At 41.1% G+C, this 26089-nt stretch overlaps 1 protein-coding gene across 2 annotated transcripts in view; it reads left to right on the top strand.

The window, feature by feature from the left end:
- The window catches only part of NFKB1 (nuclear factor kappa B subunit 1), a 54424-nt gene that overhangs the window by 23884 nt on the left and 4451 nt on the right, over positions 1 to 26089 (top strand). The window contains exons 5-19 of one of the 2 annotated variants that reach the window (XM_086464615.1): positions 2079 to 2227; positions 3750 to 3913; positions 4702 to 4860; positions 6896 to 7000; positions 8900 to 8991; positions 9569 to 9707; positions 12170 to 12292; positions 13321 to 13410; positions 13576 to 13578; positions 14322 to 14510; positions 17132 to 17273; positions 20588 to 20702; positions 22782 to 22983; positions 24196 to 24365; positions 25219 to 25321. In XM_086464615.1, coding sequence (XP_086320741.1) covers positions 2079 to 2227; positions 3750 to 3913; positions 4702 to 4860; positions 6896 to 7000; positions 8900 to 8991; positions 9569 to 9707; positions 12170 to 12292; positions 13321 to 13410; positions 13576 to 13578; positions 14322 to 14510; positions 17132 to 17273; positions 20588 to 20702; positions 22782 to 22983; positions 24196 to 24365; positions 25219 to 25321 — 1945 coding nt within the window. The remainder of the gene's footprint in view (positions 1 to 2078; positions 2228 to 3749; positions 3914 to 4701; positions 4861 to 6895; positions 7001 to 8899; positions 8992 to 9568; positions 9708 to 12169; positions 12293 to 13320; positions 13411 to 13575; positions 13579 to 14321; positions 14511 to 17131; positions 17274 to 20587; positions 20703 to 22781; positions 22984 to 24195; positions 24366 to 25218; positions 25322 to 26089) is intronic. The other variant, XM_009950871.2, reaches the window with a different exon arrangement.

Raw genomic sequence — 26089 nt, 5'->3', positions numbered from 1 at the left:
TGAAAGTTACATAGGGATCCCTGCATTTTCTCCCTGCTAGTAGATGGTGGAAGTGGTGAAGCAGTGATCTTTCAGTCCAGGAGGGATTACAATTTGGAAACCGGAGGGAAGCATGAGTACCCCATGTTTTGTACTTTAGAAACTGCCACTTGTAAAATGCACATTAATAGAGTATTATACAGCTAACGAGCAGGCGGTGAGTAGTGAGAGGACTTTTTGCACACCTGTTCCTCCTGGAACAGCTTTTTCATAGTTGGGATTTTTTTTGCTTTTAGCAGTGAATAGGAAGACGGGAGGGGCACGCGTTGTATGTATGCAGAGTGTTTCAGCTGTGATGGCATGGGTTCAAGAGAGGGGTTAACTGGAGTGAAGGAAGTTAGCAGGACTTAGTAATGTGGTGAAATTGTGGCAATCCCTGGTTATCAGCATTTTATCAACAATATAACCTTAAGTATTCAGTTCATCACTGATTCATCACTTTAATGTTTATCATGATCCTTTAATACCTTGGTTGATTAGATCTATAAGCTGCTGTAATACAAAGAACTTTGCCTGAGGCAAATCAGAAGAAAAATTAGAGGAGGAGGGGAAAAAAACCCCAACATTGATAAAAGGGTTAATTAAGTGAATTGGAAAGGAAGGTAATGTTTGCTTTTTTTAAAAAAGTGGGGTAATTTTATATTCAGCATATTTTGAAAGTGGTGTGTAACTGATAACTGCCTTAAGTATTACTTGTGAGGAAAGAAAATAAAGTTCTAAATGATATATGTAAAGCAAATAACTTACCAATGCAGTATGTTATTAGTAATTTTAGGTTTGTTTTTGAGGCATTACTTGACATCACATTTTTTAAAGCTATTAAAAAATGTGTGGTGATTAGAAACTGTAACAGGGAAAAAAAGCTTTGTAGTCCTCCAGAGCTGGCTGTACTAAGGCACCCAATTTATCATAGTTCCAGTCCTGTAAAGTCTTAGGTGGGGATTTATCATATATCCCAGAATCGCAGAACAGTTTGGGCTGGAAGGGACCTTTAAAGTTCGTCTGGTCCAACCCCCAGCAGTGAGCAGGGACATCTTTGGCTAGAGCAGGTTGCTCAGAGCCCCATCCACTGTTTCCACGGATGGGGCTTCTGCCACTTCTCTGGGCAACCTGTTCCACTGTTTCACCACCCTCATTGTAAAAAAAAGTCTTTCTTATATCTGGTCTAAATCTACACTCTTTTAGTTTAAAAAGATTACCCCTTGTCCTATCACAGCAGGCCCTGCCAAAAAGACTGCCCCCACCTTTCCTGCAGGGCCCCTTTAAATACTGGAAGGCTGTAATAAGGTCTCCTTGGAGCCTTCTCCAGGCAGAGCCACCCCAACTCTCTCAGCCTGTCCTCATAGGGGAGGTGCTGCAGCCCCCTGATCGTTTTCGTGGCCCTCCTGGACCTGCTCCTCATCTACAGTTAAGGGAAGGATTTACTGGACTGGGTAATATGTTTTGATGTAGCATATTGAACAAACAAAAATACCTGTGAATATAGAATTAATTGACTTTAAAATCTCTACCTAAAGAGTAGTTTATAATGAGGCCAAGATGTTTTAAAACAATCATAATACTTAAAAATAAATTTTTTAAGTTTTCTAATTGGGCAAAATAGTGCGAGGGTTTTTGTTAAAATACATACATTTTTGGTGTATTTCTTAACATGTAACAGTGTTTATTGTGAATTAAATGTACTGATTGAAGTTTAAGGAGACTAGTGTGGAGTAACTGGCCAGAATGTAAAACTGAGATTCATGATTTGGGAAACAGAAGGTTGCTTTCCTTTAGCTTTGTTTTATTTCTGAACTTCTTTGATCATTACTTCTCCTATTTGTATGTCAAGTTTAATTAAAAAAAAAAAAAAAGTGTTGGCTTTTCTCTGTGATGGTCTGATACAGTTGTTTTGTCATTTGTATTTCATGAAGAAATGCATACAGATTGCTCCTGCGTAAGTTGGATTGTACTTAGCCAACAGAAAATACTCAACTGGAATCATTACTTGTTCCCTTAAGAAAAAAAACTATCGCACATTTTTTAATATTTATTTACAGATCTGCAATTATGTTGGACCTGCAAAAGTAATTGTCCAGTTAGTTACTAATGGGAAATACGTCCACTTACATGCTCACAGCTTGGTTGGTAAATTTTGTGAAGACGGCGTGTGCACGGTTAATGCAGGACCTAAAGATATGGTTGTAGGGTAAGTCCGTCAACTCATTTGTAAAGCTGGGCTAAGACAGAGAGAATCAAGTATAAAAACTGTAAGAAGCAGTACAAATATACTACTAAGAGGCAGCTAAGTGGAGCACTAGTCTTCATGCTCTGATCTGTGGTTTTTTTGTTTCTTAAATAGAAAAATAAATGGGGTTTCCCTTTACCTTTGTAGAATTTGCTCTGAGCAAGCTAAATAGGTTTAAGCAAATAACTTTCACTCAGAATTTGTAGAGTTTTAATCTCTTGGTGTGCGGTCCAAATTTGTATTGTAAGCTCATTCTTTAAAATGTAAGTCAAAGAGAAAGGACTGTTAAAAATTACTGAAGAAAAGCTTTTTTACCATTTTGATCAATATTTTACTTTTGCTGAAATCTGCCAATAGGAATATAGTGAAAAGTGTTAAGAAAATAGGGTTAGTAAATTTTAAATTAATGCAAGACACGTATAAACATGAAAATACTAAATGAGTCAAATTTTTAAAGTTTAAAGCAGTAAGATTGTAGTGAAATTGTAGTTGGTCTCTTCTTGCTTAATTTAAAAGAATAATTGTTTGTATCAGTAAGTGGAGCTGAGGCTACTGTCTGTTTTCAGGCTTAGATCAGGTTTCATGCTGGCTGTGAGTTTTAGTTCTGTGATCTCAAGAATGTCTTTGTTGGTGAAGAAGATGAAGTGTAAAAACCTGAGAAGGCTTGGAGAGAGAGATTCTTTTAAACTGTAACTTTTGATGTCCAAGCCCAGTGCACTAACTTTACCAAGCACAACAATTTAAATAGCTTTATTTGAAATGCTCCTTTTCATCTTGAGAAGTTTGGCTCATTTCCTAACCTGTCTTGTTTTTCATCAGACGTTTAGAAACAGCTTTCCTATCCTCAGTTGACCCACATGAAAATTGAGTTATTGTCTTGTTTTCATACTTCCAGATCTAATTGATTTTTAAATGTGCCAGCAGATTTTTACGAAAGCAGATCTTGTATTATGGAAGACTTCATTCAGATAGGCTGAAGTGTCTTGCTGTATGTCCAGAGCCTTGCTTCCAACATTTCCTTTGGAAAACGTTGCACTATTTTTAGTTTCTTAGCTTGCTCTCCAAATAATCTTGAACTGATGGAGCTTATTCTGAGCAGTTGCTGTGCATAACAGCCATAGAGAATGACATATTAATGTCATTGCCAAGACAGAGCAAACAAAGCGTGACAAACGGATTTTCAAATGTTTTGTAAGTTGCTTCCACAGTGTAAGTCTGAAACCAAATAGATTACTACTCATGCCTTGGGAAAATCCAGTGCACCCATATGATTGCTGCTGTATAACGGTTCACATTTTGCATGTTTTGTAAGCTTGGCTGAATTTTTCTTACTGGAAAATTTGCCCTCAAGAATTGATAGTGCCTAAGTAAGCCTGTAGAGTCCTTCCGTTGACTTCAGTTGCGTAGCTGCCTCTGGTAAGAGAGAGACCACCTGCTGAAGGTTTGGCATTAAGAAAATACTTCGCTTGATCAAATTTGGCAGGTTTGCAAATCTTGGAATACTTCATGTCACAAAGAAGAAGGTGTTTGAAACTCTGGAAGCACGCATGATAGATGCTTGCAAGAAGGGGTACAACCCAGGACTCCTGGTGCATCCTGAACTTGGCTATCTGCAGGCAGAAGGATGTGGAGACAGACAGCTAACTGGTATGTAGAAATGATGGCCTGGTTTTAATAGATCTTTTACTAAAAACAGGTTTAGCTTCTGAAAACACAGATTCTTATCCAGAAAAAGGCCTTGGGTAGGAAAACAGCCGATGGCTATGTGCTTTGAGAGGTGGTCTGTTGTTGCTGTGTTTAGAGAACCTGAAAGAAAGAGTCTTTGCTGGCAACACGCACATGAGAATGGAGCAACTTCCTCCCGTAGCTGCCTGTACCCACCTCTGCATCTATATTTCATTGCTCTTATCCTGCTTGTTAAACTGATAAATACAGTCATTTTGCAGTATTGCTGCAAGACACAATATCCTTAATTAACTCAGGACCTTCTTTTGAGAATACTGTTTCATTCAGCTTCATTTCACCCATATCCCTGTAAAACCTGTGGTCTACATTGCTTTCAGGCACGGTATGGAGGGGCCAGCCTTCTCTTTATCGCTCTAATACTAGGCATTCACATGTCTGTAGTGGCAGCCTTTGTCCTTTTCACAACATTTATAAATTGAGAGCAGAAAATAGTCATTTTATGTATGTCTCTTAATTATATACCTTATCTTAAATAATATCTGATGCACAAACTGCAAGATGAATGCAGTGTATGGTGAATAGTTGCTCCTCTCTGCTTAAAAAGAGAGAAGCCAATGGATACTAAATGAAAAGGAGAACATTTGCTATTGGTGCCTTCTGACAGATAGTAACGTTTGGAAAATGCTCTCTCTTTTGTTATGGGTTCCCTACCCCTTGTGTTAATTCATCTGTCTACTTATCGCTTCCAGAACGAGAAAGAGAAATTATTCGTCAGGCAGCAGTACAGCAGACTAAAGAAATGGATCTCAGTGTGGTGCGTCTTATGTTTACAGCCTTTCTCCCTGATAGTAATGGTAGTTTCACACGGAAACTTGATCCTGTCATATCAGATGCAATATATGACAGCAGTAAGTATATTTGGCTTTAATTACTTTTCTAATAAGGAGCAAGCTTTTGTACATACAAAAATGATATGTAGCTATTGCTATATGTAGACTTATCTGCTGGTTGCCTGTTGATCAATGACAGGCAGCTCATGGATAATTTGGCCTGTGTCCATCCATGAACACATGATATCATTCTGTTTTTTAATAGATAGTGATGTAAACCATAAAGGAAGGTTTTATTTTGTTGTTGGCGTGTTTAATCCTGTCGCTTTTCTTAAGAAGATTTTGTAAATTCTTGTTATATTCATAAGGGCTTGAATTTTGCAGGTTTTTTGGTTGCTTTCTGTGACAAAGCCTTGTCATACAAAATGTGAGGAAAAATTTACTTTACTTCAACCTTTGTTGAGAATTTGACACCTTTCAGTTTTCTGTACATCTGTTTGTCCTTGTTTTGTGAGACTAACAGCCGGAGTTCTCAATCCATTTCCTTTAGAGCCATCAGTATTTTTTATGTTTCTGTTACATCCCTCTATTTGTCTCTTCTAAGTGAATCTCTTCCCTTGGGCTTTTTGATTAGACTTACTTATCTTACCTGAACCCTTTCTGCTGCCTTGAGTTTTCCTCCCTGTAGCTGTGGATTACCATGTTCCTGATAGTCATTCTGTAATGACTCAGGAAAAGTACCTTTTTTTTTCTTTTGTGCAACAGTCGTGTCTATATTGTTGCTTTTTAAGGACAAAGTCTAGATGGAAAAGTATTAAATGCAACTGTTCTAATGTAGTCTGTTGCTTGCTATTAATTGGGGATTGTAGTGATGTAGCACAGCCATTTTGCATAGATTCACTGAGTGAAAAAAAAAAAAAGTGATGTCTGCTCTTGTTGTGGCGCACATGACCTGCATTTTCTGGATGAGAAAATACAGCCTTTTCATCTGAAGGCTGAGGTGATTTACCAAGCAGTATCTTTAAGGAATCTTGATTTTCATTAGAAACAATTACAGATTCCGTTTGTTTTCATTACTCTATTTCACACCTGCATAATGATACAGAGTATTGGTAAAGCAAAGAGGAGGAGGAGGAGGAGGACAAAGCATCAACAGAGGTTGAGCATGTATCAAGCCATACATATGAAGTTATCCTGTCCTTCTGAATCGGACCATGAAAACTTTGACTCCAACTAAGGAGACAAATAGAGGGGAAATTTTGTATGCCTGTTTCTGCTGTTTTAAGTTGTTACACAGATGTCAGTTACTAGTTTCTGAGCTCCCCAGGTGAATTCTTGGTTGTTAATTCTGAAAGATTTTTTTTGCATTTTTTGTTTGTTTTTTTTTTCTCTAATACTATTCACTGGCACCATTCAAGCCTCTTCCACAGAGCAGACACAACTTATGGTAGCGTAACTGTCTATCACAGCTGCTTTTACTTATCAGGCGATAGTTCTGACTTGAGGACCAATAGGTATCCACTGATGCCTCTACTAAGATCCATGGAGGTGGGCGTTTTTTATCACAGTCCAGTATGTTGGCCAAGGACTGACAATGCTTTCAAGTAAGCCACAGCATAAAGCGGTGTTGCATGTTGCATTCAAATAGTGAGATACAGGGAACAGCTCTCAAAGAGTGTCACGCTGTCAAGAAAGCAAGGAAGAAAAAGATGACGTCCTCTTGTAATTTCACTTGTCATAAAGTTAGTGCTGGCACAGTGTGCTACGTGCAATTCACTGCTGTGCTACTTCACTCGTGCAGTATTTGTGCTGGAACAGCCAGGGCCTTATTTTATAGTTCACCGTTTAGTCAAAGCTTAAAGGATGCAAGATTATGTCTTGCAGATGAAAAACTGTTGATTTATTCATGATTTAAAAAAAAAACACAAACAAAAAAAACCCCAAAAAAACCAAACCAAAACAAACCCAAAAAAACACAACCAAAACAAACCCAAACAAATTTAGGTAGGGAGTACTGGAGACTTGCATTTCTGTGTGTTGTGCTTGGGGTTGTTTTTGAAATTTAACACTGTTATGAAGGTAAACGGTTTTTTTTAATCTTTCCTTTCAATAGAAGCTCCTAATGCCTCCAACTTAAAAATCGTAAGAATGGACAGAACAGCAGGGTGCGTAACAGGAGGGGAAGAGATTTACCTTCTCTGTGACAAGGTTCAGAAAGGTAAGAGTCCTGAGCATTGTAAGGCACACCAGGGTGTTCATCGGGAGTACACATGAAGCCTGCTGTGCTGCCTTAGTATTGTCCTGCTCCGATAGCGTGGCAGGATTTGTAAGCGCTCAGCCCTTCTGGAAGTCAGGCCAGCAGTCCAGAAAATGAATAAATCAAAACAGCCTGTTGCAAAGCAAATTCAGCTTGCGTTGCCTTCACGTGTTCTTCTCAAATTTCTGCCTTTACCCATGTTCTCAGTTTTTTGTGGATGGTGGGTCCTGGGTGTTTGACTCCAGTAACTGACACCTGCTCTGAATTGTTCTGAAGTTTCTGATTTATTGTTAAGTTCCTGATTATAAAAAGTAAGTATGAGGATTCTCTACTAACCACCAACGGGAGCTGAATGTGTTCAGCACCGCTGCTAGTAACTTCGTTTTTATGTATATGCTAATGGTAAGAGTTTATTAGGTGTAAACAAATACTTCTCTCAGACTCATTTTGGTAATTTCTGCTCATGCCTATGCGTGTGTCAGGATTGGGCAGTGTGGATTTGAATGCTTTGTTTTTGGATAGGAAGATAATGGTTAGTGTGGTTGGCTGTAGTATTTGGACTGAACTAAAAAGAAAAAAAATGGAAGTGAGGGAAATCCATTGCATTTTTCAGCTATAGGTAGTACCTGGGACTCCCTGGCATAGATTGCATGCTGGAGCAGGTGCCCTGTTCTCACCTGTTTGGAATCAGTCCCTGCACGTGTTGTTAAAATCATGCTGATGTTTTCTGTTAATACAGGCTGTCCTTTTCCACCTCTCTTTCTTGCAAGTGTTCTTCTACCACTTAGGAAAGAGAGAGGGCTTTGGAAAAACTGTTTCCCTTCGGTAGTGTGTATACCCTGTGCTGTCAGAAGGGCTGAGATGAAACGTAATTGTTGTGCACAAAATAAATAAATAAACGTCTGACTCAGTGGAAGCCCTGAGGTGGGGTTTCCCCTCAGCCAGATCGGGGTTTCCCCTGACCTCATTGCTCTCAGAAACCTCCTGCCTGAAGGAACTTGAGCGTGCAGGACAGCAGGACTAGAAGTGGTGGTTCACAGTCTTGAGACTGGCAGGTGGTGGATCAGAGGAAGCAGTCTGTCTCCTCCAAAAGCCTGTTCTGCGTCAGTCACCCCGAGAGAAAATAGGCTTTTTCTCGGTTTTGTTTTGTTTTGTTTTTTTTTTCTTTTGCCAGAGGTGCTGGGGAAGAAATAAGCTAGTGTGATATTTCCCAGCTTCTCCCAAAAATATAAATAAATAAATACAAAGAGAACTCAAGGAAATTTGTTTAGTGGAGCAGAAGCCAAGTCTCTTGTTTCTGGCCCGTGCTGTGTTTGGGGGGGGTGAGGGTTCACTGCTTGCTCACACCCTTACCGTCTCTCTGAGCCACAGCTCCAAAGTGGCACTCTGCCAGCAGCAAGCGGAACTTGAACTGTGGCACTTCAGGTTTTGCTACAGTTTTTTGAACTGAAACTGCTGGAGGAGAGAGGGTGGTTTCTACGTTTCATGCTTCAAGTTCTCCCCTCCCTACATGTTTGTTCCAAATAAAGCTCCTCTGGAATGTTTTGTAGCCCTCGAATAGGAAGAGGTAGTGAACCTAGTTCTCCTTTTACTGCTCAGTAAATAGAGAGTGACTTCAGGGAAGTAATTAGAATTAGGTTGATCTAAAATTGATGTAAAAAATGGGTTATTTACGATGTTTTCATAAAATGGATAAAGATAATTTGTTTATTATTCATGTAATGTTATCCAGCCAAAACGTAACCGTGTTGATTTTTATCTGAAATAAACTTGGCCAAAGGTTAAACAAATGCACAAGCATCCCAAAGGTCAAACAAAGGCACAAATGTCCCAAAGACATTTTTCTTTTACTCTTTACAGATGATATTCAAATACGTTTCTATGAAGAGGATGAGAATGGAGGTATGTGGGAAGGCTTTGGAGACTTTTCTCCTACAGATGTACATAGACAGGTAAGTAACAAAGCATTTGTCATTTGTTAATGATTTTCTCATCTCCATAAACTAGGATTATAATACCGTTAGTAAATTAGGTGAAAGCATTCTATCCCATACTACCCTCTTTTGTGATTACTTTCTAATAATAATGCAATCTTAACTGTTCTTTAAAGACATACACTGGGTAACTAGGCAGGGTAGGAATACAGTGTGAGGAAACTGGGAGATACACCCATTGCTTTAACATGCCCCAGTGTAGATTGGGATAGGATGTATAAAAAGCTGTCCAAGCTCCTGTGAACACACTGGCAAAGCCACAGGATAGGTGCTAAATGATGAGAGGACAAACAATGCAGTACTAACATACATGGTGTGGTGGTGGCAGTTCTGCCTTTCCCAAAAGGCTTTAGAGCTTGAACACGAAAGTGCAACTGAAAATGAAAATGGAAGTTTATTGTTGTAGCAGCCTTTTGCTAAGACTTTTTGCCTCCCAAGCCGTGAACCAAATGCTACAAAATAATGCAAATGTAAAAGCAGAGTTGTCAAAACCCATGCTCCATGATAGATGTGCTTATCATTGCTTCCCTCACAGTTTGCTATTGTGTTCAAAACACCCAAGTATCGAGATGTCAATATCACAAAGCCAGCATCTGTATTTGTACAACTGCGTCGGAAATCTGATCTAGAAACAAGCGAACCAAAGCCTTTTCTCTACTATCCAGAAATCAAAGGTAATTCATTAAACCTGTTTTATATATTAGAAACAGAAACTGCAGGGTCCCTGGGAATGCTTTTAATAAGATAGGGCTGGCTGGACAAGGAAAATTTTTAATTTTTTTTTTTACTTGTTATTTTTAGAAAGTAGGTTATTTGCCTCCTTGTTTTGTGCAGAACTGAAAAGTGGTAGCTCTGTAATGGGTCTGTAGGTTTTTCATTAGGCTGGTAGGCAGTAAATCCGTGAGTATTTTCCTAGTGAGGCTTACTCCCTGCAAGTTTCCTACATGCACGCATGCCTGTCCATACAGTAGATGGCACTCTCTTGCTCTGAGTTTCTGCAAAATAGTATCTGAGGACATTTTACTGTCAGTACTTTCAGACGAAACCTTCAACCAAAGACTGGTTAGTATCTGGTGGAAAAAGTATGTATTTTGTGGTTCTCTCTTTTTACCATCATGCCTCAAAATTTCACTGATGTTTTTGAATTTTCCAGTTGCCTGTACTAGTTCAGTAAGCCCAAGAGGCTGCTGAGCGCAGGGAAAGTGCCGTTTCAGTCTCTTGTATTAAAATGTTAGTCACTTAGCAGAAGTAGAATAGTTGGCATCAGACCCAAGTTGTTAGTGAAAAGAAGTTTAGCTAGCAGATCTGTGCCCTTTAAAGTCTGCGTTTGAAATGTTTGACATGAATGGCAGCAGCAATCATGGTTTTAAATATCCATAACCTTAATGATATGGAAATGCCTTGAGGCCTAAGTCAGAATTGGTGTTTCATTGTACTAAGACAATAATCTTTCCGCTTAAGAGTTTACCTGCCTGCGGGTTACACTATTAGGTCCTAATCTTGCACATTTTCTGTCCGTAACTTAGAGCCATGTTGAAATTAATGCCCTGTCAAACTCTCTAAAATATGTGTGCATCAGGGGTAAGGACAGTTGAGGAGAGAGGGGTGGTGGTTGATGTCCAAGTGAATCTACTTTACACCTTATTATAACAAAACAGCACAGAGCACACGTTCATAAAAGCTTCCAGAGTTGCTAGAGGATTTTGTATCTGTAATGATTTCAGGAATATCTTGCGCAAGTTTTATGGAAAGTGAAGTGTACAACTGCAGAGCAAAGTTGCCAGATTTGAAGCAAACCTCTTCTATGTGCCTCTTAATGGAGTAAAAATAATTCAGTATTGTTATGTGTAGTTTTGGATCCCCTACACAACCTAGTCATGGAATTACCATTTAGGGACTGTGTTTTTCTCTTATGCAAGTGTTCACACAAACTTAAGACACGTGTATGTGGATTTTTTTGTTTGTTTCTCTGACTAGATTGCTCTCTAGAGTTTTCTCTCCTCGTCAGTGTGAGTATGCCTGGTGCATGCATACCTACTTACAGATCATGTGTGCCTGGAAATAATGCACTTGTTCTTTTCAGTATACTGTTTCATGTATTCAGCTATCTCATTTGATACACTGACTGATGTGCCTGTGCATGAAATTTCTTTTTGTTATATGGCTGTTGAAAACTACTAGATTGTTTAATGAAGGAAGCATATTTTGTGCTTTCCTCAACACTTCTACTGGATTTTAACCCCTGTAATGTTTGTATCCCTATTTTTGTAGCTCTTGTCATGACATTTTCACTTTCCCCAGTCACTGGGATACTTCTTTTAAAGCTTTGTGTTTTGCTTTCCAGGGGGTCTAAGTGTTATTTTGTACTTACATTGTAAAATGTTCAGACTTTTTCCCTGCTGCTGCCCAGCATGGTTTGACAGTATTCTGTCCTGCCTGAAAATAAGCTATCTCTATTCTGGTGGCTTTTCTTGAAATTTAAGTAAATAATTTCAAGCAAACATTGTTTTCACCATTTCTTGCCATCCTTACCCTTACACAAAAGTTCAGAGGGCACTGCAGGTACTCTGCACTGTTGAAAATCAAAGTGCCTTGTGATTTGCTGGCCCTTTGATAAGGGTCCATTTCTGAAGTAGGTTTGCTTTGTAGAAGAGCCTATGCTTATATTCCCCAAAGGCAAATTTTCTTGAACAGGTTTGTGGTTCAGGGCACTTGCACTGGTTTATGACTTGGCTTAAATATAGAGGAATTTTGGAACCGCTGACTTCCTGGGCTCTGAGTACGTGAGACTGTTTTGAAGGAAACTCTGAGCCTCCTAAGACATCTCTGCACATTTCATTCCCAGCTGAGCACAAGGCACCTGACGTAACTGAGGGGACCACGTGGGCCCGAGCAACGCTGTTGATCTGGCTGGGGACCTGGCACTAGCTTGTTTCTCACAGGAATTCGCAGTGCTCCGTTCCATACACAGTTGTTCTGTTACTTGGAGCTTGAAGAGAGTTCTCTCTTCTAGAGCAGTCTGCATTTTCCTTTGTAAACTAGTAAACTCTAGTAATGCTGTCCATATGCACATCCTGTTCTGTGCGTGACCACCTGTGAGAGTGACTCCTTGTCCCGCCTGTTCCTTCTAACGCAGATAAAGAAGAAGTGCAGAGGAAGCGACAGAAGCTCATGCCAAACTTCTCGGATGGCTATGGGGGAGGCAGCGGCGCAGGAGGCGGCAGCATGTATGGAGGGGGAGGTGGTGGTGCTGGCTCTGGTAAGACAGCAGGTTTGGGCAAAGAGGGGAAGGCGTTCGTTGAGAGCAGGACACATGTTTATTCTGATTTTTAAAATGTGATGAGGATTTCGTCTCCTCCTAGGTAGATAAGACCTGACTCTCCTGTCTTTGTACCAGTGTTACACCTTTCAGTCAAGCATCTGCTTGTTTTCTAAATACTTCATCAGCTCCTTTGCCTTCCTACTTGGATGTAAGGCTCCTGTTGACTTTTTCTTTTTTCCTCTTCCATGAAGCTTTCAGTCACAGGTAACACCTTTCTAGTTGAGGGAGTCTGAGTCAGGAATCCATTGTACTTCAGCTTTGAGCTTCCTAGGGCCTCGAAGGCACTGAAATTCATGAGACAGCTCAGATAAGTGCCATCTTTCGTGCTTAAAATTAAACCGTTTTTTTACTATTTATGGGACCAGGAGTGGAATTTGGCAAATTAACCCTGTTAGTATTTAGTAAATTTTCTACTGTGCTCTATCTGGTGAAGCCAGAGCATGTCTGAGGTGCAGGTTCATAAGAGCATTGCTTTGATTCTTGAAGCAGAGCATTACAAACCCGCAGATCAGCCAATGTCATCTGAACCACAATACCTTTGCAACCCTGTTCTTATAGAGGGGACAGAGCAGCCGTTTTTAAATCGTTACATGTGCAGCAGCTTAGCAGCACATCTGTCACATAACACCAGAATACAGACCTGTTGTAGTCGCAAAGATTCGAAAGCGTAGAGGTAGGTTGTGAAGTGTCAGTTGAGTTTTAGATGAAGCGTGCTAGTGATGTTACATTTGTGTGGTCTTAATGGATGTTGGCAGAGGCTGTCACTAGCCAACCATCTAGCATTTCTCTGGGTTTTTGAAGGAGTGGGGGAGAGTTCACCTTCAGCCTGGGAAATTTATTTTAAAAAGCACAAGGTATGTAGAAAACAAAATTGCAGTTCTTTAGGGTCGGTGTTCTTCCAGATGTTGTTTTCATTGCTTTAAACTGTAATTCTACTAATCCTTAATTTTTTTCCCTTTCTTTAGGGTTCAGTTATCCTTCATATGGATACTCTGCTTTTGGAGGGATGCATTTCCACCCTGGCACAACAAAGTCCAATGCTGGAATGAAGCATGGTAACAGTAAAAATGTCGTTCTTGCAACAGTTGAATTGAGTTGGACCATCTTTAGTTTCTTCTACAGTATAAGCTGAAGTGTCTTGCAGGTCTAGCCAAGTGTGCTGGGGAGGGCTATTTTTTTTCCCCCTAGAATCAGTCTGTTTCTAGAACCTCTGGCAGCAGAGGGTTTTGTGTAGATTATACTGCCCTGCTTCTCTTTTATTCTCTCCAAGTCTACCTTAAAAGCTGTGTGCACGTTCCTTTTTACTGCTGACTCCTGAGGAGCAGTCACCAAAACCCCTGTGCTTCTTTATTCAGTGTATGTTTCAAGCAGCAGCCCTTTCACTTGCTTGAACGTGCTGATTGCAGGTGACCCAAGGACTGGACCAGAGGAAAGGTATCTTCCTTTGTTGCCGCAGTCTGGGACTACACAGTAGCCCAGAGAAATGACATAAAAGTCAGTGGAAAAGATTAAGTTAATAATAAGGGTATTCTTGGCTTCCTAAAATAGAAAAGTCATTTCGAATCTACATGTTGAATACTCTGTAGTTATTTCCAAAGTCTCAGGGATGAATCACTGTCAGAAAAACAAAAGTAAATCTGAATAATTCTGCTAGATTTCCTGGGAATACTTGGGACTTGCATTCTTGTACCACAAAAGGAGAGGTGTATCTGTTGTTATATACGGAAGTTTATCTTTCAAGCAGAGGCTATCAGAAACATAACATTACTTCAGAGCAAGTTGCTTTGCTGTGTCTGTCCATATGCATCTGGGGTATTGTGATTTGTGAGCATTTAATGATAACACCAATGTCAAAGTAAATTTTTGTATTGAGATCTTTAGGGTTTGGTATTAGCTAGTTGAGCTTTATCACTTGCATAAAAAAGCAATAGTACTGGACACTAATGATACTCATTTTTGTTTGAAGGACTATCAAATAGCACAGCTGAACAAGATGGGAAGAGCTCTGGTAAACAAAGCGACAAATGGGCCATGAAACATGATGTGAAAGTGGAAACTATGGAGAGGAGTGAGGGCAGAACCTCTGGTGACAATGAGGAGGAGGATGCGTCTTCCTGTAAAACTGAAGTAAATGAAGCAGATTGCAGGTGGCAGGGTAAGTGCAGAAGTAAATGTATTTAGGGTAGAACAAACTACAGTATGGGCAAAGCTGGTGTTAAAGGCCTGGAAACTCCATAAACGTCTGCTTGCTGTTTTCAAAATGTGATAATGTCTCCTGGAGGAAACAGGAGAGATTCCATTACCCCAAATCTAAGGTCCTTCCCCAGACATAATTCTGTAGATAATCTTCTACCTTTCTACTGCCACTGAGCAACTGAGCTTCTGCTTGTCATGCAAGGAGAAGAGATAGCTTAGCCTGCTGGGCGCATTTAGCACTGCTTTATAATAAACCTGGATGGGGAACACTGAAAGCAGTGAAGGTACATGGAATACAGTTCAGCAGTTGACTTGGCTTTTGATGTTTGATAGGCTTTAATGGATGAGTAAATGGATGTTGGTGTGATTGTTGCAGTAGTTCTTCCCTGCAATTCTATTGTTAAATTGCGTGCAAAGTGGTGTTAAAGGTTTGAATTTAAAATGTAAATGTATCTGTTCCCATACAAATACACAGTAAAATACACAGTTGGGTATTATCAGAGTTTCGGACGTCAAACAAAAGGGGAGGAAGGCAAGAGTAGTCAGTAGAAGTGGTTACAGTAAGGTGTCCTTTTCCTGGATTGTTTTTAGAAGAGTTGATGGTCACTTTTTCTAAAGGATTAAGTAATCATGCTTCTTGCAAAATTAAAGAAAAACAGCAGTTGGACTAGAGACATGGTAGTTGAGCAAGAGGGAATTTTTTGTTCTCGGCTTTTAACAAGTGCAATATGATCTAGACAACTTTGGTTGTTCCCTTGGTCAGGGAGAAGGCACATTATCTTGTGTGTATCAGCCCTCTGTGACCCTTGCTATTGGCTTGGGAAACCAAAGTCGTGTAGTAGATGCATTGCAGTTGTGAAAACCTCCAAGGTGTAGCTGCTTGTGTTCTGAGAAAGAGATGGTGCTCCTGAGAAAAGCTGAAGAACTTGCTTCTTTGCAGTTCTGGTTGTGATAAATCCCATGACTGATCGACAGAGCAAAGTCTTTTGCTGATACGTAAAGAAATAATAATGTCCATTTAGCAGTCTGCAAGGAGGGGCCTGAATTGTTGACCTAGTTTCCGAGTAATGAACATTGTAGGCAGGAAGTTGACTCTTTCTTTTCTTTATCTGTTATAATGGCATGAAAAGAGGCAATTTCGAGCTCCAGATCATATGGAGGAATAGATGCAGAAGAACAGGCTCCTTGAAATCACTACTGCAGGTTAGAACATGTGGGTATCAGACTAAAAGATGCTGTCTTATCGTATTTTGAAGGATATCTCTTCTGTGTGCTTGATATGGGAGACCAGGGAGGTTCAGCATCCAGTTGTCTTTGGAAATGTCTATAGGGAGAAAAGATTGCATTGCTTAACACCCTTTACCCTGGGTATGTGTCCTGAAGATAACATCTATTTCATTCTATTATTTAGTGTTAAGAGGTAAACAGCAAATACAAATGTATTGGCCTGGGTATATAGTGTAGGAACCACAGTGATGTATTGGCTAGAACAATAAGCTTCATGGGTAGCTGAGTAAGTCTTTGCTTACAGAAATGATGTATTCTTGTTCACCAGGGATACACATCTGACCCAGTCTAAATGCCTGCGTTTGTGTAGCTGGAAATCCTGGGTAGTCTCTCCCTATGTGTGCTTTAAATGACAAAGTCTGTTTTACTTGTTTGCTTTTAGTAATTTTTAACCTTACAAGGTTTTGTAGAAGCATGAAACTGTTCAAAATACAGGCTGGTTTCGGTTGATACTGCTTCCCAGAATGATGACTCTGGTTTGGAGGTTCATCTGTTTCATTTTCACTAGTTTCTTGCTGATACAGGACTGCAAAGGTATTGACAGAGCAGCTAGAGTGGCTTTTTTGCAGAAATTAGTTTCTTTCCTCCACTTTCTCCCTTTTGCCTCCCCACCATGACAAATTCTGCTTTTTGAAATCCCAGTGGTTGTACATTTTGTAAATCTAAAATCAGGATACTACAAATTAGGCATTGTAAACACTGGAATGTTTTAAACAGGTGAACAGACTCTCTGTGCTGCTGCTGTAAAGCAGGAGAGACTGCGTGATTGGAGTTGGAGAGGAGGCACAAAGCCCTGCGTTTATTCTATAACTTCTGTGAGGTTCTGTGCAATGTTTGGCAGGTCACTTAGGCTTCTTGTGCCTCAGTTTCCTCAAGTCTAAATATTCAGAACTGCATGGTAGGTTCTTTGAAGTGCTCTATGGACAAGAGTCCTCAGATGTCTCTTGTATCTAAGCAAATCAAAGTTCCTGCTGCTTTTGTTGCATTACACACAAGTGCGCATCAATGCAATTAATTCGGTGCCACTAAAACTGAAGGTAGCTTCCAGGGTTCAACTGTTCTCAGGATTCCTGGTGCCTGAATGCTCAGCGTGCACCTAGTTTTTCTTCCAAGGGACTCATTCCCTCTGTCCTTACCTCTGAGGGGTAATTAGCTAACTGTCTCAGTGAATTAGTAAGTAGGGCTTGGTGGTCTGCGCTTCGTATTTCTTTGGCAGCACGACTACCTGTCGAAAGAAGGTGACGTTGCAAGGAAGACAACTGAACTGACAAAAGACAAAACTTTGTGTTGCAGACAGTCTGTTCCTGGAGAAGGCCATGCAGCTTGCCAAGCGTCACTGCAACGCTCTCTTTGATTATGCTGTAACTGGAGATGTGAAGATGCTGTTGGCTGTTCAGCGCCATCTCACTGTTGTCCAGGATGATAACGGGGACAAGTAAGTTGGCCTGTACTTCCTGGGTTGAAAGTTGTATTTGTGATGGCAGAATGGTGTAGCCAGTTTGTTCCGTCCCCTGCGGGTGCTGATCATGGATTGCAGCACTGCTCTGATCAAATAAATACTGTTCTCCTTTGTGCTGTTTGTCAGAGGCACAGCTGCGATTTAGACTTCTTTGTTGCATTTGCAGAAAAGTCGTACTACAAAGGTCAGTAGCACCTGTCAGAAGGTGATCTGGTCATTGAGGGTATGTTGAGCTTGTTGTGAGTTTGTTTGCCTGTTTTTACTTAAAATCTTGACTGAGCGTGAAGTGCTGTGCTTGCATGGTGATGGTACACAGTTGATGGGGATCCTCAGCTTTGTGCTGAAGGAGAGTGCCTTGCTTTTTATTCCTTGCCGGTACTTAAGTTTTCCTAGGAAGCTTGAAGTTACAGATGTACCAGGAGACTAGAAACACTAGCTGGAGGGTCCATGCTGCTTTTTTTCCGTTGTCACCAAGCTCTTCCTAGAGGATGGTATTTTGCTCTTTCTTACATCTGTACTGTACTGTTGTCTTCCAAGAGATTGCACGTATGTCTGTGGCGGGCTTGGCTGCTGATACTTGCTTGTCAGTCCGTCGGTAATGTGAGCTGGAGTAGAAATCCATTTTGTTCCTCTGCAGCTGTGCAGATTCTGTGGGACTCAGTGAGTGCATACAGTGAGGAACTCATAATTAGTAGTTACTTAAAAGCAAATTTAAAAGCAAATTCAGTGGCAGTGGCTCTGAACACAGGCAAAAATAATCTCTTGCATAAGCAAGTGGCATTATCATATCCTCACTTTTAGCTGGCAGGCCCTGTGCAATCACTTATGTTTCCTTAAATTGCAGTACTTTGTATAGTAGAAGCCATAGAAGCCTTAAGGCGTCCATCTAGATGGAAAATTACAAGTGACTGAGACGTGCTGTCCCGCTGTTCGGTTACCCTGTGAGACTCAACTTTCAGTGAAAATAGGTCTCAGATTAAAGGACTGCAAAATCAGAGATAGCTACATCACTTGCTTTGCTTTCCAGTTGGCAACCTAATACCTGCTTTGAGGTATTTTTCTCCTGGTGTCCTTCTGCAATGAGGCAGGAGTTAGCAACAAAATCTGCTAGCACTTTGGGCAATATAGCTTCTGTGTTGTTTTTTTTTTTAAAAAAAAAAAGTGTGGGGTGGAGGAGTATTAGGAGTACTGAGCAAGTACGACCTGCATTGAAATACCGGTAAGGTGCCCCTCAGATTTGGACTTGTAGGGCATTTCAACAAAGCCAGAATACTTTTCAGAATGATGGTAAATAGTTGGTTTCTTCCTGAATCAAGAAGTGCCTGCAAGTTGTGTGAGGGTCAAGCTCATGTCATCTTTCTCCTGGGACGGATTTTAGTCTGTGAGCATGTGATACATTTAAATTACTCTGCAGCTTTTTAACAAAACAAAGTTTTGGTGGCTGTTTTCCAGCTGTCTTGCAGGAGCTGTTAAAAAAAAAAGAAAGAAGTCAAAACTCATATATCAGTTTTCCTAATTTTCACTGCAGCCATTAAAATTACATGGCAAAAGTAAAAATTTTTGCTTAAGCCTCTAAAGAAATGTTGCTGTCAACAATTTTGCTCATCTTTCATCAAAGTAGTACATAGGGAGTGAGAATACCTTTAATTGTGGCTCTGTGTTCTGTTTTATGGCTCTGAGAGAAAATAGGTGAACAGTGTGATTAGTGCATATTTACAGCTGGCACTCAGTGATACTGCCTGTTACTGCATTTATACCAGTACCACCGCGCTCCCGAAGCCTGGCGGGGTTGTTATGGCCCTCTGCCTCCACAGCGGTGCTGAAATGCTTTTTTTTTGATGTAGGACTGTTTAAGGAATGGAATTGCTGGACTTTCACCATCTACATGGCATGTCTTTGCAGCATCACATCTAGTGGCAGGGTAAAATTAAAATACTTGCTACAGGAAAGAGAACTAAAGGCAGTAGAAGAGCAAATTTGTTTCTGAAGTAAGATATGGAAATAAAATGTCAGCATGATAGGGCGTAGTAAGAAGCATCTACCAGAGAGCAGAGGAACAGCTGTTCTGTGGTGGTGGTGGGACTGTTTGAACAGCACAGGAGAGTTGAAGGAGGGAAAGTGCTATGGTGCTGCCTGTGGCAGTGTCCAGAACCAATAAAACAGGCCCTTCAAGTATAAGTTTGGTTGGTTTAGAAATCATATTTTTTCCCTTTAAAAAATATCTTCTGGTTTTGAGTGTTCTCGGTCTCAATTTCAAGATGACTCTATGCCCCAAATGGCAAGGAGCTGCTTTTTATTTTTCTGATGAAAGTGTAGATCTGAGTATATTCGGGTATTTCTGGGGCAACAAAACACACACACCACGTGTCCTGTGTTGATGTTGTGTGTCAGCAGCAATATGCTAAAGAGGTGAGTCTAGAAGTTGCCCAGCATCTGTTAAGGGAGAGCTTGGCAAGGTCTGTTTCAAAACAAAGGGCGTGACTTTGAAATGAAGTCTCAAGGGAACAAGACCAATGGAGCTCACTTGGAGAGGGGCGATGGGATTCACAACCTGCTTTTCTCCTGGTGTTCTGCTGCAAGTACAGCCGCTCTGGCTGGTGGTGAAGGACGTGGCTCTGGAAAAGAGCACGGGAAAGGCCGTTGCATTAACCCCAGTAGAAGCGGTGAAGCGTCTCACTCTGTGGAGTCACTCAAGTCCCAGAAAAGGTTTTTCCTTTGGCATGACATCTCTGGCCACTGCTGCAAATCCTGTGGCTGTTAGTCACTAGGCCTGAGTCCTTAGTGGTTTTTCTTTTTGAAAACGAAGACGAGAAAAACCCACAGGTCTGGGGAAGCCCCAAAGGGAAAATCTGCTTTGGTGGCAGAGGCACCTGTGGAAATTCTGAAGGAAAGTTTCAACAGTAAGAGGTGTTCATGTGCTGCACAATTCAAAACATGAAAAAAACCAAACCAGCAAAGAACCTGAGGATTTCAATAAGTTTTGAAACAATTACTTTGTGCTACAAAGTTTGTATTTATTAGACTAGTAGTTAAGTTATGCTCAGAACCAGCAAAAGCCATCCTGTGTATGCTTTTGTGACTGAAGGGTTAAATTCAGCTACCTTCTGACTAGCTTTTTCTAATGTTGGGATTCATTTTAGGTGCTGATCCTTAGTGTTGAAATCATGACCTCTAAAGGTCAAGTGCTTCTATCAGTTAGAATTCAATCAGTTCTACCGAAAAGCCTTAACATTTTTTTAATAAATCTGAAAATAGTGTGAATTTGTTAATCTGGTTTTTGTTTGTTTCAGTGTCCTTCATTTAGCAATTATCCACCTTCATACTGAGCTTGTGAAAAACCTCTTGGAAGTGATGCCGGATTTGAATTATAATGACATCATTAACATGAGAAACGACCTTTATCAGGTGGGCAGTTGTGGTGCTATAAGAGCTGTTGATGGTTCAGCCAGCGAAAAAGAAACTGCACAATTTACTGTCTGTCTTGGTTTTCTTCTGTTGGTTGGAATGAGCGCAGCAAACTTGTTTAGAAGCACAATGGCATATTGTACGGTGGTGGAGGCGCAAGAGCATGTTTTCACTGTTTTCAGTTCATAACTTCTCTTGATGTTAACAGAAGCGTTAACCATGGGTTAATCATAGAACAGGCCAAAAATACTCAACTTTCCGGTTTGTGTCTTTTATTATTTGGCTTCTCTGTTACTGAACCAGCAGTATGGGTTACAGCGTGCCAGCTCTGGGCTCTCTTGACCTTTCTAACATAGGATCACTCGGGATCATGAGTCAGTTGCTGCATCATCAGTTATCTGTAGGCATGTGGAAACTGTAACAAACTATGCCCTTTCTATAGCCCAGATGGTATTTGTGCCCATCACATGAGCACCGAGGTTGCCCTTTCATTTCTAGATTCACATTATAGCAAACCAAAAAGAAGCCCATCCCTGTGTCTTCTACCGAGCAGGAAAAGGACTCTTAACTGCCTGGCACAGTTCTGTCTCCTCACCTTCGTCTGTGACAGAATCTGAGCTTTTTGTGTTGTAACTCGGACAGGCTTTAAAAAGAGCTGTGGAAACCTGCCTGGAAAAGAATCTCTCTTCAACACCATTTGGTTGTCCCTAAGGTGGCCAGCTTGCCATTACATGGCAGCACTGTTGACGTTTGTGTCGTTTCTTTTGCTGTGAACAGTAAAGGTAGGGTTTTATTCTGCACAGATAGTCCCAGAGAGTTTATTTTGACTTTTTTGTTCTCTTTTGCATTTCATTTTTATTTTCATATAAAGCAAGTTTGAAATGCGGAGGCTGGTGAAAGCAAGCAGAAGATTCTGAGTTGAATTCTGTGCCCTCTGATTAATAGAAATGGGAAGCAAAGCTGTGCTCCACACAAGAAATAAATCTCTACCCAGGACCTCTACAGCTATTCCTACCTTCTACTTAAGCCAGTGGTGGGAGGGACTGTAGGCTTGGGCTGGAATTTTACTTCTGTACAGATAGATATTCAGAAAGCTGAATCCTACATGTACCTTATAGATTCAGTAATTGATTGCAAATATGTTGACAAACCTATTGACAAACAAGCTTCTTGTACAGAGCTGGAATTAGTCTTTTTTATAGTCCTCTGTTAATATAAGGATAATGATATGGAGGTGGAATCTTGCGCAATTTTTATTGCAAGGTTATTAGTGGTGGAAATATTATTTCCCAACCCTTCCTGGAATGCTTACTGTTTAAATACACACATTTCTGAGTATGTTCTGCATGATGCTGTGCACTGGCAAGACTGTCAAGAATGCAGTATGTAGTCAACCTGTGGAAATACTTGAAATCTCTTCGCCTGAGAGCCTCTTGGTGCTGCAGGTGTCTTTGCACAGAACTGGAGAATGTGCAAACAGCATCAGCTAGCCAGGCACACGCTGTGGACATGCACAGTTGTTCTGCCAGATGCACAGAACAGCAGGATTTTCTTCTTCTCTGTGCAGTCATTTTGAGGGATAAGGAAATTCTAAGCCCGCGGCTGCAAACCCTCCTATTCAGAAGCAAAACTAGAGCATAGTTCAGTGCCAAAGGCAGATTTGAGCAGGCCCTGGAAAGTGCATGTGCTCCCTCTGTGGCATGAGCTTGGCTCCGGGGCAGCTGGAAGCAGGGTTACAGTGTCTGGGCGGCACAGGGATTATCTCATTTCCCAAGTCCCTTGCACCGCAACGCTCCAATAGCCTGGTCAGTGCCCTGGCTTATAGAGTAGGCAACGGCTTTGTTCCCCCCAAAGTCCAACTGCTGACACTGGCAAGGCAGCTTTTATTTCCAGTAAGTAGAAACCCTGTTTGTAGTATGCAGCAGAAAAAAAACGTACACATGCGCAAGCTTTTAATTTGTTAGCTTTGAAGCAGAGTAACGTCCTCTCACACTGGGAGCTTTTATGGGTTTAAGAGATTTCTGCAGAAGTGATGTAGCTGTTGCTTTTCTTCTCATGGCTTGCCTCTCTCACTTCTAGACTCCCTTGCACCTGGCAGTAATCACAAAGCAGGCAGAGGTGGTAGAAAACTTGCTGAAGGCTGGAGCAGATGTCAGCCTTCTGGATCGCCATGGTAATTCTGTCTTACACTTAGCTGCTGCTGAAGGAGATGACAAGATTTTGAGTCTACTCCTCAAGCATAAGAAGATCTCTCCAATGGTCGACCTTTGCAATGGTGAAGGTATGGAAAGATAATGGCCGTGTTTTACACTTACTACTGGACAAGCACACCTCAGTTCTGCCAACACAGTGTTTCTACACAGGCAGATACAGACCTTGGAAATAGCATCTTTCCCCATTATGCATACGCTGGCCTTGGCTTTTATATGCCTGCCATCACCAACAAGAGAACACAGACCTGTAGGTTTTCTGGTAGTACAGAACATAAAGGTTGGCAATGGCCACGTGACACAGTATGGATTTGAACTTTTGCTACTGTATATTCTCTTTAATCCTACTAAACTTCAAGCACTGTGTTCCTTCTGAGATACCTTATGCAACCACTGTTTTTTAAAAAAAATCCCCCCAGAATAAAGTGGTTTTGCCTCCTCTTTAGTGAACAAAATCCCCTTAAAAATAATTCCTGGACCAGTGTCAAGTTTCATGTCTGGTATTTTGTGACCATACAGAATTGGAGCCTATAAAATAGCCACGAAGACACAATTCTCCCATTTTTCAGTGGCACAGGTCGTTTGAATTTGGTACTTCTGCTCTAATAGATTGTAAAAACGGCTGACCTAAAAACGTCATTGTGGGAGTCAAAAAAACTATGTTAAGTTCCTCTGGGGGGGTGCGGGGGGGGGTGGTTGGTAGCTTTGGGATTGGTGTATGTTTGCTTGGTTTTTACATACAAGGCTTTATTACTCTCCTTTTGAGTTGGTGCAGGTAATCTTGAGGTGATAGGGCAGCGTGACCTTACAGGAGGAGGATACCAAAAGATACCAATTATTCCCCAGACTGCTTATAGCAGAGATGCTCCGTAGTAGATGGGGCCAGCACAGGGTACCTACTTGTTTAGTACCGAGATGCGGATTTCCTTTTTAAGGCTGCTCTTCTTTCAGGCAAGGAGGTGCTCTAGGTGAGCTCTTTAGTTCCTGCCTTCTGTTCCACCTTGTAATTTGCTGATTTTTTGTTTTCCTTCGTGCATGGCTTTGACTCACCATCAGTAACACAACTAGTTCCAATTTATGCACAAAGACAACTTTTATTAATACCGTCTTGTAGTGTATAGGCAGGCAAAATAAGTCACTTCTGCTCAGATGACTACAGTAACTCACTCATCTTACAATTCTCATAGATACAGCCACTTCAAAACTCATTACTCTGACATTTCTGTACTTTTCAAATAATTAATGCACATTATTTTTTTTGGGGGGGGTGTTGTTTTGTGTAGGTCTCAGTGCAATTCACATGGTGGTGATGGCAAATAGCATGTCGTGCCTCAAACAACTAATTGCTGCTGGAGTTAACATCAATGCTCAGGAACAAAAATCTGGGCGAACTGCCTTGCATTTAGCTGTTGAACAAGAGAACATCCCTTTGGCAGGCTGCCTTTTGCTCGAGGTAAGGGCATAATTTCTTTCTCCCAGGTCATTTCACTTACATACTTTAAAACTCTTGAAAATCCTTGAGTGCCTCAGAGGAACAGCAGTAAGGGGTTTTTTCCTGTTTGACTTGGTTACTTAAAGCAGTATAATGGCAGAATTATTGCTAATGTTACTCATCATTGCTTGTTCAGCACTGCTGGTGAACCTTTTGCCCAAGTTGAGGAATTGACAGTGTGTGACCCTGACCTGCCCGCATACGCTGTGTTTAACTTGCACTGAGTAATCGTGGCAGCCAGTAAAACTTCTCGTGACCAAGTTAGTCCCTTCGGCTGCACGAAGTGGAATGCGTGTACAGATGTGCATGGGGGAGAATTGTGTATATCTGTCTGGATTTGCCTCACCTCTCTAACACCTTGATCCTAGTGTGCTTAATTCTGCACCCCCACAGCTGGCCGCGGTAGCTTTTCTCTGTATCTGTGCAGGGATGAGCCCCCAGCCTGCCAGCTCTCCTGACGAGCAGCAGGAGGGCAGGCCGCCTCTCTGCACACCAGTTCAGGCTCCAGGTGCCGCAGACAATCAGAGCTATTACGGGGGATGCAGTGGCTTGTATCTACCTGACCTATTTGGGTTTATCCGCTGTGCCTCCTGCTGTAACACTGGAGCGCACAACCACCACCTGTTCCTGCATGCAGACAGTTGCAGTTACCTTTCTAAGTTCTTCTTTGGAGACAATGATTAGAGTTTTTATGCAAACAGGCGTGGAGTGGTGCTTACTTGCACAGTATCAGTGTCTATGCAGGCATGTGTCTCTGCAGCTGAACTGTATAGATAAGTAGCACTTTTCTTTTTGTCATCCAATAAAAACTTAGGGTGACGCAGACGTGGACAGCACTACATACGATGGGACAACTCCTCTTCACATAGCAGCTGGAAGGGGCTCTACAAAATTGGCAGCAGTTCTCACAGCAGCAGGTATGGAAATAAATAAATATTTGCTGGAGAGTTTTCTCTCTCAGTCACAGTTCAGGTTAGAAGGCTGCAAGCAGAAAAGGTGCCAGTTAACTTGTTTCATGAGCAGAAGAAATCAGGCGTTAAAAGCAGGGAGGCTTGTTTTTTCCCAGGATAAGGCCTCGTTTCAGGTGCTGTGCTACTCTTTAGCACCATCTAATGGCTAAAAAAGCAAATTATGTTAGTCAAGACAAATCTCGAGGACTCTTGGAAATTTTTTGAGCACTTCTTTTATAGTTTTTTATAGCTGAAGCAGCAGAGACCTCATTACATAGTTGGGATAAGTGTTGAACTGCCTTAAAAACAAAAAAAAATAGGTCACTGAAACAGGAGCTTGTTAGTGTCTCCTTTTTCGTATCACTGGGGAAGAGTTAGTTTTGAATATTTACTGGAACATTTTTTCAGTTGTATTTAGACCTGATTTCGTCTTTGAAACAGAAATCCAAGCCTTCTATTGCTCTGGTGCTGTGCTTGGTCTTTTAATAATACCCACACTTCTCTGACACTATAAAAAGGAGCATCGCACACATGCTGCACTCTGTGCAAGCCAAGAATGGGACGGGAAGTCAGTTGGTAAAATGGAAGCTCACTCTTCGGGCCCTACCGCTCCGCTTGGCATTTTTCCCCTCTTTATAATGGAGAGTAGCGTTATACAGAGATGTGACAGCATTTAACGTTATGCTGACTTAATATAAAATGTAATTTAGCTCGAGTAGCTCAATTAGCAGATTT

The sequence above is a fragment of the Leptosomus discolor genome, chromosome 4 (genome assembly GCF_034619465.1).
Source record: "Leptosomus discolor isolate bLepDis1 chromosome 4, bLepDis1.hap2, whole genome shotgun sequence".
NCBI classification, from domain to species: domain Eukaryota; kingdom Metazoa; phylum Chordata; class Aves; order Leptosomiformes; family Leptosomidae; genus Leptosomus; species Leptosomus discolor.
The sequence above is the reverse complement of the archived record's forward strand: the minus strand, read 5'-3'. Positions and strand labels throughout refer to the sequence as shown.